Source organism: Electrophorus electricus, chromosome 2 (assembly GCF_013358815.1).
Source record: "Electrophorus electricus isolate fEleEle1 chromosome 2, fEleEle1.pri, whole genome shotgun sequence".
Classification (NCBI taxonomy): domain Eukaryota; kingdom Metazoa; phylum Chordata; class Actinopteri; order Gymnotiformes; family Gymnotidae; genus Electrophorus; species Electrophorus electricus.
The window spans coordinates 8,634,895-8,646,506 of NC_049536.1; the positions used below are offsets into that span (position 1 = coordinate 8,634,895).

The following is an 11,612-nucleotide window of genomic DNA, read 5'->3' on the forward strand; positions in this document are numbered from 1 at the left end:
TGCCTTCAGTTTAACCCCTGCCCCCATTCTGGGCTCTTTTTGTCAGTTACCATTTAGCTTTGTTTCCTTGCTCCAACTCATCTGCATTTGGGTACAACCTGTTATGAACATATCTATAGCCTATATACATGTTATAAACATGTTGCCTTCTAATTTTCAAACTAAAATGTCATTATTACTATAAGTGGGTTGTAAGATTGGTCATCATCCTCTACTTTTTTGGAGGTGACAGTAGGGTGGCCACTTTCATAACCCCAAAAAGGTGGACATCATACCACGCGCATGATACAACCTGCAGAATGAAAACCATAAACTATATATTAGAGTTGAAAAAATTAATTAGAATTCTGTAACACATTTATTTGTAACAACTTTGCAAAAGATGAGTCATCATAAACCTCTCTAACAACTTTAATGCCACAGTCCACACTACTGTAAGAGTGAAGGTGCTTCACTGCATGACACTTAGCAAAATTCATCAGCAGATATTTTGTCATTCAGAGATGACTGAGTAAGATTAAAAAATGATGCCAGTGATGATGTACCTGCACTCCACTTTTTTCTTGTGTTTATCTGTATCAACATGCCGTTCAACAGCACCCTTTCCTTTGCTGCTAGTATCTACATCACATCTGCATACTATAAAGAAAGCAGGAAATTCACCTTTTTTGCTCTTTGAAATGAAAGGATGCTGTGCTGACCACTCCGAACTGGTAAGACATTTTTCATTTTGGCATTTTCACATTGTTGCCAAGAGCAATATGAGCTCTTACTAACTGACTAGCATTTAGAGGGTAGGGCGGACTTTCAGTGAGCTAAAATATTACAGGCCACTGTTAACCAATGAAAATACAAGGTGTTTCTTTTGACATGCAGGTGAGCCAGTGACAAATAATATCGATCAAAAATGAAAAGTTTATCAGGTTCACTCCAAAAGTAGGAATATTAGGCATCCGTCTAGGCTTTGTACCAGATGGAGGACTGGCAGCTGAAAAAACAGACTGTCAGTTCTAAAGCTGTCAGACCTGGTAGAGGTCCTGCATAGTATCTTAGCTGTTCCCAGGACTGCACTATTCTGTGAAGAGATCTCAGATGTCGTTCCTGGGATCTACCGGAGGCATTCTTCCAGCTTGGGGGTCACAGCCTCCATTGCTCTGATTACCACAAGAACCACTCTTGCCTTCGCCTTTACCTTCCACATTTTTCCAGCACTTCTCTCAGCCCTCAGTATTTCTCGAGCTTTTTGTATTCCTTGTTCCTAATGTTGCTATCACTTGGGATTACTATACCTTTCACTATGGCCCTCTTCTGCTGTTTGTCCATCGCTACTATGTCTGGTTGGTTAGCCATTACCATTTTGTCAGTCTGTACTTGGAAACCCTACAGGATCTTAGTTCGGTCATTCTCCACCACCTTTGAGGGTGTATCCCACTTGACCTTTGAACTTCTAGCCCATACTCAGCACAGATGTTTATGTATACTATACTTGCCACTTGGTTATGGCGTTCCATGTACACTTTGCTCACTAGCATCTGCTGTCATATGCTGGACTGTCTCAGGTTCATCTTTGCACAGCCTGCATCTGGAATCTTTTTATTCAGAGATGTTCCTGTGTTGCCAGGATTAGTCCCTCTGTGGTGTCTTTATATTCAGTCTTCTCCAGCCATTAGTAGGATTTTTCCAGATCAGCCACTTCCACTATTTGCTGGTGGTACATACCATGCAGAGGTTTATCCTCCAGTAAATGTTCCTGCTCCTCCTCATTCACATTCTCTTTGGGTTTTTGCTGTCTGAGGTACTCACTAACACTATCACTTGGGGCTATCTCCCTGGTGAACTCCTGAAACTTCGATGTTTCATGCTGGATAGTGGCTTTGATACTCACTAATCCTCACCCCCCTCCTTCCACTTAGAGTATAGTATCAGAATCTCAGAGTGCATTGTGAAGTTTTCTTGTCTTGATGTCAGTGGCTTCTATCTCCTCCTTTGACCAGCTGATATGTCAGTGGGGTATTTGATGACTGGTAGAGAGTAGGTGTAGATCTTGTTCTTCCCATTCAGCTGACTTATGAAATGGATTGGTGAGTCATACAGCTTGATGTCATCCATGTAGAGGACATGGGTGATGGTGGCTCCATTCCATAGCCAGTATCCATAGCCACTCTTGGCCCACTCCTTGGTAAACCTGATGGTGACTACTGGTCTGAAAATATCTTCTGCTCTGGGAATGGCTGTTGTCTGATGCTTCCTTCTCCCATATGCTTTTCCAGTATTGTTCAATTTCCAACTCTGGTGGTTCCCTTATCTTGGCCTGCAAGCTCCTTGATGTTCATCTTGTAGCCAAATATCTGCAGTGTAAAATATGGCATATACCAGCCCGTCATCTTCCAGTAGCCTTTCAGATACTTCATTTGGAAGTCTGCTATGACTGGTGTTCAGCTTAGCCATGATCTTCAATCTCAGGTCAGCAGCTTTAGTGCTAGGTATTGTCATTAGGATCCCAGTTTCAGGGTGTGGGGATGATGATGATGATGATAGCTCTGTTGTCCTGGCTCCCCTTTGTGACAGCAATTGCCGCTTGCAGATGTTGCAACATTGAGCTACTAGTTGTTTCAGATGTTGGGTTTTGAAGCATCCGTAGTTAACTTATCCTCTGCATATACAATGTCACCCTGTGGTTGCTTATGTAGTAGCATTCCAACAGTCCTCTATTCTCCACTCTTGTCCATGAGCATATTGTATTTGTTCCAGTAACCCACTTTTCATTAAATTGCCATGGTCCTCCAGCATCTAATGCAAACCTTGTTCAACCAGCGACGTCTGAGCTGGTGTTACTCTCTTATTTCTGACTGTCACTGTCAGTGAGCTAGGCCATTAGCATAAAAGACCTTGCCTAAGGGACCATTGAGCTATCCAACTACTATATAGGTATGTGAATAGGAGGAGGGAGGAGGGAGGGCATTCAGGCCATTACTAACTACAGGAAAACATCACCTTCCTATGACAGTGATGCCACCCTCCCAGATGCACTGAATGACTTCTATGCACGGTTTGAAGCATAGAACAATGTTGCAGTGGAAAAGTCCATCCCTCCGCAAAATGACCAGGTGCTGTGCCTGACTGCGGCTGATGTGAGGCATACTCTGCGTGGAGTTAACCCACAGAAAGCTGCTGGATCAGATATCCTGGGTCGTGTGCTCAAAGAATGTGCTGACCAGCTTGCAGATGTCCTGACAGACATCTTCAATATCTCTCTGAGCTGCACCGTTGTCCTAACATGCTTCAAGACTACCACCATCGCCCCCGTGCCTAAGAAGCCCATGGTGTCGTGTCTCATTGACTACCATCCCATCGCACTCACATCCATCATCATGAAGTGCTTCGAGAGACTCATCATGAGACACATCAAGACCCAGCTTCCCCCTTTTCTGGACCCCCTGCAGTTTGTGTACCACTCCAACCGCTCTACAGATGAAGCAATCTCCACCACACTCCATCTGGCACTCACACATCTGGATAAAAAGGGCACCTACGTAAGAATGCTGTTCATAGACTTCAGTTCAATATTCAACACCATTGTTCCTCAGCATCTGATTGGAAAGTTGAGCTTACTGGGCTTGAACACCTCCATCTGCAACTGGATGCTGGATTTCTTGATTGGTAGACCTCAGTCCAGATAGGGAGCAGCACTTCCAACACCACCACATTGAGTACTGGTGCTCCCCCGGGCACTATACTCAGCCCTCTGCTGTTCACACTGCTGACTCATGACTGTGCAGCAATGCACAGTTCGAATCACATCATCAAGTTCGCTGATGACACGACCGTGGTGGGTCTCATCAACAAGGACAATGAGTCAGCATACAGAGAGGAGGTGCGAGAACTGGTGAGCTGGTGTAAGGTCAACAACCTGTATCTGAATGTTGACAAGAAAAAAGAAACGGTTGTTAACTTGAGGAGAACAAGGCTAGATCACTCCTCGCTTGCCATCAACGGCTCCTCAGTGGAGATCATTAAGAAAATCAAGTTCCTTGGTGTTTACTTAGCGGAGAACCTCAACTGGACCCTGAACACCAGTTCCATCACCAAGAAAGCCCAGCAACGTCTTTACTTCCTTCGGAAGCTGAGGAAAGCCCATCACTCATCACCCATCCTCACTACCTTCGATAGAGGTACTATAGAGAGCATCCTGAGCAGCTGCATCACTACCTGGTTTGGGAACTGCACCGCCTTTGACCACAAGACCCTCCAGAGAATAGTGAAAACAGCTGAGAAGATCATTGGAGTCTCTCTTCCCTCCATCACGGACAGCTACACAACACACTGCATCCGAAAAGCCATCAACATTGTGAAAGACCCCACACACCCCTCACACAAACTGTTCACCCTTTTGCCATCTGGAAGAAGGTACTGTAGCATCCGGTCCCTCACCTCCAGACAGTGCAACAGCTTGTTCCCAGAAGCCATTAGACTCCTGAACTCTGGCTAACTTCAATCCCAATTCAGATTCCAAAAATGGACACTTTTATACACACACACACACACTCACACATCGTTTTGCATCGGACTAGTGCTGAAGTCGAACTTCACACAAAAAAAAATGCACTCCTGTTGCAGTCTTGCACATTATCCTACTTGCTGCTAGAGTACTGTACTAAACCAGCACTGTACTCTGAACTGTTCTTGCTGCTACCGGTGACTGCTATGTTCAGTATAGCATGTCATTGACTCCCATGCACAACTCACTTTACATATTCCCAGTACTGTGTACTGGACTAAATAATTGCACTGTTTATTCATTTTGTATTGGTCCTGTATTTATTATTATTTATTTATTGTTTGATATTTTTGCACTGTATTGGATTGTTTGCAGTTGTGTAGCGTGTTGTCTGTTGCACTGTTGTTTTGTGTTGTGCCATGGTCCTGGAGGAACATTGTCTCGTTTTTGCTGTGTACTTGTATATAGCTGAAATGACAATAAAGCCTCTTTGAACTTTTTGAATGTATTGGACATGTACTGGTAGGTGCAAAACTGCAGAAAACATCTCATAGAATTATAGCAGTCATCTATGTTTAGGAAGATGGTAGTTTACCTGAGTTCAGCCTGTCTTGCTGCTGAACGTTGTCCTGCAGACTCTCTGTAGGAATATGGATCCTCCTGCATGAGGAAAACACAAATAGTGACTGTTCTTGGAATGACAGTTATACTCTATACATTTATACTCTAGTTACTTTATTCATTATCACAGGACAAACAGATTGCGTAAATGATGAAAAGACTTCTTACCCTTCTGTAAAGTGGTCCACTTCTTTCTCCACTGTAGAGGGCTCTCTCCCCATGATAGCCTCCCTGATTATCTCCATGGTATCCACCCCCACTTTGACTGTGGTCATAGCCACTCCCTCGTTCACAGTCATCCTCTGTGCAACTAAAGGCAGGCCGCCTATCCATAACATTCACTTTCTGATAAGACGCCTGTTGCTAAAAAAAAATAAAAATAAAAAAAAACACAGGACCGAATAACAAACCATATAATGTAAACAAATCTTATATTGCTTAAGGTGTGGTACAAAACAGTTGCCAAATCCATTAGGCGTGCAAACGGCTATGCAATTAAGTGACTAACTTCTTTATAGGCTATCACATCAGGATAATACTAAATGTTTAACTAACATTGCCTTTACTTTAAAGTCAATTTTCCAAAATGTGGCAGTGGTCGAATTGTAAAATCAATTTAGGGGGGAAGGTCTCTATCACCTGAGTGGTGGAGGGATTTAAATTATATATCTTGTGCCTGTCTGAATCTGAACTATGGAGGATGCATGCACTGAATCAAATACTCCACTATATAGCAGAGGAAGATGGTTAGATTGCCCCCTACTGTTCACATTCAAAACAGGTTACCATTTCGCCCCAATTGTTATATCACTTGAAGAACTGGAGGCCATGTAATTTTCTTGGAACATGAGCTGGACAGGCATGAAAACATTAGCATCACAATATACAGTATGTTAATTGAATAACTGTACTATATTGATGTGACTGGTTAAACTTACTGTTCTGTCTATAAATTGTTCATAGAGGTTCCTGATACTCTGATCTCGTCTGTATGACACTGTAACAAAAAGATGTTTTTTTTTTCAATAGCATTATTTCAATGTTGTGAAACTATTCTTTAACGCATTGCTGTACCACGATTGGCACAACATTTTCATTACTATTTAAACTGTTCATTAGCTTTGCTGTGCCATGATTGGTACTTTCATTTGATCATTTAAAATTATTATCTATAGCCATGTCTTCAAACCACTATATAAGTGATATATGCCTCAAATGTTTTAGATCTGAAAGGGTACCTAAATGTAGGCAGGAGTGCAACCATGTGTTGTAGAGGGAGTGACATGACTTTGAAGGCTGTGGTTTAGTTCCTAAGATTGATCAATAGACAATATCTAGACAATATCTAGACAATAGATGAACATGTGCCTTTGTAGGGTCAGCAAAGGTTTCAACAGAAAGGTTTGGGGTTTGAATCCTGGGCAGGGTGAGCACTAAGGTGCCTGATGTTCCTGCCCTGTGACAAACTCTTGATTGACATCATTGTAAATGTGTACATTCCAGCTCCTGTAACTTACTAAATAGTAAGCTTCGATTCCCAGAGAGCACACATACCGTCATAGTGATAAATATGTAAAATAAAATAAGCCTGCAAAATGTACAAGAATCCCCCAGATTGATTAGTGCAGCAAGTAGTGTATGTAAAGTTCGTGTCAAAACACGAAATAATTTGAAACGTAAGAAACTGACATGCTAACCAGCTAAGTTTTAACTCACTTTTGATTACTCGGATGCGTTCGTCTTCCGTTCACATCAAACGGTCTGAAAAGAGGTGAACACTAATTAATGTAGTGTCGATACTACAACAAACATTAGCTAGCAAAACATCTTAACACATCAAAGCTAGCTGAACACAATGTTTTATTATATAACAATTTCGACACATAATGAATATTAATACAATAAATATAAAGATTACTAGCTACCTTTGTATATGCTAGCTAGCTAGCTAAGTAGATAAACAACCTTGCGCAGGTAGCTTCAGCATTATTACGTCACATGTATCGTATCTGTGTAACGCTAACTCGTCGTTGTAGTCTAGGTTACGCAGAACACCAGGGTGCTAGTGGGAAACGATCCCGCACTGCATTTAACGCTGCAACCCGATTAAACTTTGTCACATAAAAGCCAGCAGGTATGAATCTGTGTAAAAAAAAAAAAAAAAAAAAAAAAAAAAAAAAAGAGTCAAATGTAGCTAACATTGAGAAAATCCTACCATAACATAACGCTCTTTGCTGATGTGCGGCAATATCGATTACAGGCGCAATATCGCCATCTATCGCCCGGGTGACAACCTAGCCTATGTTTTGATCTAACGCTTTCCGAATCAGTAGCCTAATTAATTTTATTTGTATAAGCAATAACAACCTCAAAATAGCAGATCCAGACGTAAACGTTTCAAATAAAACCAGACAGAGATGGAAGTCGTAAATATTAGTGTACAACAAAACCATGCCGGTTGCGATACGGCACATGTTCTGTTTACGTAAAATATTTCTCTGGGAATTGTAGTATCTTTTCCAGTTTTATCTGAGACTTTTATTTAAAAGCCGGTCTGCAATGACATTTTATGTAAAATGGTGAATAAAACATTTTTATCGAACATCGATTCGCATAATTTTAGACATATTTCTATGGTGAATTCCCCATCTCAGAGATCCTCATCCTTTTCCTAACTAGTGTGTATACGTCTCGTGATTGGCTTACCTCGCGCCACGTGACTGACTTCCGTCTGGAGTTTTCGCGACAGCTGGAGAGTGGTTGCGCGGTGGGAGTATTTGGGGTCAAATTTCTGTACACTTTAAATTACTGCAACATCCTATTAAAATGGGAGATAAGAAGAGCCCGACAAGGTAACGGAGTAGCTTGCTAATAAGGCTGTGGAAAAGGTGCCCTGCAATGTGTTTGTAACCAATTTTGGACTAGAGCACTCACATCGTATATGGCGGAGGGGTTGTTTCAGCAACATTAGCACCACAAACACGCGATTTTGCCACATAAGCTATGCAGCTGTGACGGGAACTGCTTTTTTAAGTTGGCCGATCTATCTAGCTCCTGTAAATTTTAATACCCCGTTTGTCTGTTTTGTTTGGAGGCCGAAGAGACATTGCAAGCCCCCGTCAGAGGAGGGGTATTGGGACTGTAGCGTTTGCACTTTCAGGAATACTGCTGAGGCTTTCAAATGTATGATGTGCGACGTTAGAAAGGGAACATCAACGCGGTAAGTTATTAAGCATGAGGCTCTTCCCCAATGCCCCCCGACCGCAATTTTGCCATCGATTATAGCGTAACACCTTTTAACACGGAGGAACTTTCTGCTACTAGTTTACATAAATTATGTAGATTTGGAAGGGATCCCCTCTATCGTACTTAGACGTATCAAATGGAGACATTACAATATTGAATAAGATGGATACTTTTTAGGCACAGAGTTGTGCTTGGTGCCTTTTCTCTCAAATTTGTTTCCAAACGCACCGGATGTCTAATTTGAATAATTCCACGTTATTTACATTGATGGGTTCATGCGTATTGATAATAAACCTATAGGATGTATTTCAAAAGTGAAAATTCTGTACTTCTTAAGGATGCTGAAGTTTGGCATTTACTAAATAGTGATAGTGTGGTTTTGATGCTTTATCACTTAGTTGGCAATTATGTATTTATTTATTACTCATTTCAACTGTCATAATGCCATGTATTTTACATATATTCTAGTATATTACTAGTTAGTGAAAGCAAGGTGCTAAATCAAAATTCTTTGACCTAGTTGACTGAACAGTTGTTCAAAAGTTCTTGTCATGCTTGTTCAGAAATAACGCATGTAGTAGCCTTAGTTTTCCTCCTTCATCTTCATTTACTTTTATTAGCATGAGATCTGCACTTGACTCATACTTGAACTTTGATTGAATGTATTGCATTAAAAAATAACTTGGGCCCATTACATAAACATGACCCATGTACATCTCCTCTTTGGCAGAAATGCAGTCATCAGCAAAACTGTGTTTTATTTAACCTAATAATAAATGAGATTATTCATGCAATACCCTGCAAATTTTAGATGTTGTCTTTAAAATTTCCAGTAGCAGTGGTCAGCTTAGCATGATCCCAGTTTTTGAGGTTTTGGGACTTGGAACGCACACCCTTTATTTAGTGCTGTCCACTAATGACCCCATTAGCCCTGACTACAGGTTCTCCATGATGTCGTCATCATTATTCATCCAACACACTCTTCCAGGAAACCTCGCCCCGTTTCTCAGCTTATGGCACGGCAAGTAGCTCCACAATTTGCTTCACCCACACAACCAAAAAAAGAGAAGAAGGAAAAGACGGAGAAGGACAAATGCGCCAGGGAGCCAGCACTGAAGAGGAGCAGCCATAACAAGATGAGGTAAAGGGTTTACATTATGTTCTGTTGTTACAGTGTTCAGAGTATAATGTAAAACTGAATAGCTAGGACTGTTTTTGTAGTGACTAATATAGAGTGATGCTTACTCTTTATTTTAAATAGAATGGCCACAATAACAGTTCTTACAAAAGAATGCATGCATAGATTGTCAGAATTAATTTTAAAACAGTTCAGTAAATTTTTCAGAAGACATCTTTGTAATCTCTTTTTACTATGTATTATGTTGCCCATCTTATGTAAATGTAAGATTGCACTTAATCTTTTTTGTGAGCCCTCATGTAGTCACTTTTTTCTGCATCATCAGGCCAAGGTTAAAAAATATTGACAGGAGCAGTGCACAGCACTTGGAAGTCACAGTGGGAGACTTGACGGTCATCATCACAGACTTTAAGGAGAAAACAAGGCCCATGTCCTCCTCAACAAGCTCATCCTCATCCACAGCCACGTCAGCAGAGCTGCACAGTCAAAGTGGATCTAGCTCAGATAACACTGAGAGAGCAGTCTCCAGGTCATCATCTCCTCGTGGTCAAAGCACATCAATCAATGGAGAATCACATTAACCCCTGAGGACCCCAAAATTTAACTGAAAGTCAAAGGTGACAGACAGCACCACTTACATTACACTCAATACTCAACTCCTACCCCTCCCCTGGACTGGATGGGGCTCTTGAGTTTCTCAGAAACCTCACAGCGCAAAGGTCATGGGATGCTTTTGATTATTGAAACTAAGAGTAAGTTGGTTTTTGTCATTGAAATTAAGAATGAGTTGCTTTGGGGAGTTTTCTGCTCTGTCCATCTTTTATGATCATTTGGAGCTATACAATCATCTAGAGATATGTTGGCTTAAAGATTGTTACTGATGTTAAGATTGTTAAAAAAGGACAACAATAGAGTTCATACTGTAGTGATTCTTAATCTCAGGTACTGCACTTGTTTGTCTAGTAGTGCCAGGAGCTAACACAACAGCCCAATCTAGATACGCACAGAACTCAGAGCCCCTGGCACTACAGGATATTCTAGGCCCTTCAACTTGACTTAAAACATGAAAACACAAACATATGCAGCGCACATGGTCCACAGGACAAAGATTGAGAAGCACTGCTATAGTATATAGCCATAATATTTTGATAATGTGATGAAATGCATTGTTTTAGTTTCTGTTTATCCTTTAGTAAGAAATTATTTGGTACACAAGTGAAAAGTTTACAGAATATAAATGTGAATAGTTTTGAGTAACTATTTGTAAATCATAAGTACCTGGTTGCAGGCACTGTTTAATGTCTTGTATGATGAGAAAATTACTTTTGAAACTGTTTTAAAGTTATTTGTGATTTGCGTCATCAAATTAGTCATAGAAATTTCTAAACCTTGAGATACTGTTTTCTTTTTCTTACAGTAAGTATTTCTTGATTTGATGTACTAAGTTATAACAGGTTCAAAGCATATTAGTTCCATTAGAGTCCTTAAATTGGCAGATTGGTTTGTGTATCTTGAGGTGCTAAGAGTTTTCTACCAACATGGTCGATATGTTCAGCATCTTATTGCCAGAATATGACTTTTAAAAATATTAAAATGATGTATGAGAGATACATATTTATAACAAGAACAACAACAACAACAACAACTAGTAGTAGTAATAATAATAGAATGGTTATTCACATGGAAAGATATAAACACAATATAAAAAAGAATTTTGCAATTTTTTCCTATGTGCTTAATGCAGAAATGTGATGCAAAGTGTTCTAGACTCCCTTTTATGTGTGTTTTCATTAATACCAGTTAGTTTTGTCAGTCTAGCGTTGTCCTGAATGATGGTCCCATGATGATGAAAACATATTTTTACATGTTTGTATAGGTTAGTGTGCTTGGTGGTAATCTGTAGAGCTACAGTAATCAGTTTGTTCATTTTGTATTTACAAAACAGAACAGAATTTAATGTGGCTATAGACTGTCAAGAAAAGCCATCTTTTCATATAAAAGTTTCATTTCCAGTGATGTTTTTAGCAGTGTTTTTCATCCTCTTTTTTAAAGTCCATTCATAAAATAATGAAATAAATGTCATTTTTATTTTAAATGTGTACCTTAATC

At 40.2% G+C, this 11,612-nt stretch overlaps 2 protein-coding genes across 5 annotated transcripts in view; one reads left to right on the forward strand and one right to left on the reverse strand.

Annotated features, from left to right (window-relative positions):
• Positions 1-7,372, reverse strand: part of LOC113571817 (periphilin-1-like) — a 25,398-nt gene extending 18,026 nt beyond the window's left edge. Inside the window, exons 1-5 of one of the 4 annotated variants that reach the window (XM_027000969.2) lie at positions 7,335-7,372; positions 6,836-6,880; positions 6,058-6,116; positions 5,288-5,482; positions 5,094-5,158 (exon numbers count right to left, since the gene is read on the reverse strand). In XM_027000969.2, coding sequence (XP_026856770.2) covers positions 5,094-5,158; positions 5,288-5,482; positions 6,058-6,116; position 6,836 — 320 coding nt within the window. In that variant the 5' untranslated portion in view covers positions 6,837-6,880; positions 7,335-7,372. Of the gene's footprint in view, positions 1-5,093; positions 5,159-5,287; positions 5,483-6,057; positions 6,117-6,835; positions 6,881-7,044; positions 7,271-7,334 lie in introns of those variants that run through there. The other 3 variants (XM_027000968.2, XM_027000967.2, XM_035520604.1) reach the window with 3 other exon arrangements.
• Positions 7,373-7,863: 491 nt separating this feature from the next.
• LOC113571803 (YY1-associated factor 2-like) lies at positions 7,864-11,598 on the forward strand. The gene is made up of 4 exons (XM_027000938.2): positions 7,864-7,971; positions 8,214-8,339; positions 9,354-9,506; positions 9,829-11,598. The coding sequence occupies exons 1-4, from the start codon at positions 7,946-7,948 to the stop codon at positions 10,082-10,084; spliced, it is 561 nt and encodes a 186-aa protein (XP_026856739.1). The 5' UTR covers positions 7,864-7,945; the 3' UTR covers positions 10,085-11,598.
• Positions 11,599-11,612: the final 14 nt, after the last annotated feature.

What these genes read in the sequence shown, in the direction of transcription:
- LOC113571803 (XM_027000938.2), top strand. Translation starts at nt 7,946, where the DNA reads ATGGGAGATAAGAAGAGCCCGACAAG. An exon ending in GATAAGAAGAGCCCGACAAG is followed by an intron (nt 7,972 to 8,213) that starts GTAACGGAGTAG and finishes TTTTGTTTGGAG; the next exon opens with GCCGAAGAGACATTGCAAGC. An exon ending in AGCAGCCATAACAAGATGAG is followed by an intron (nt 9,507 to 9,828) that starts GTAAAGGGTTTA and finishes CTGCATCATCAG; the next exon opens with GCCAAGGTTAAAAAATATTG.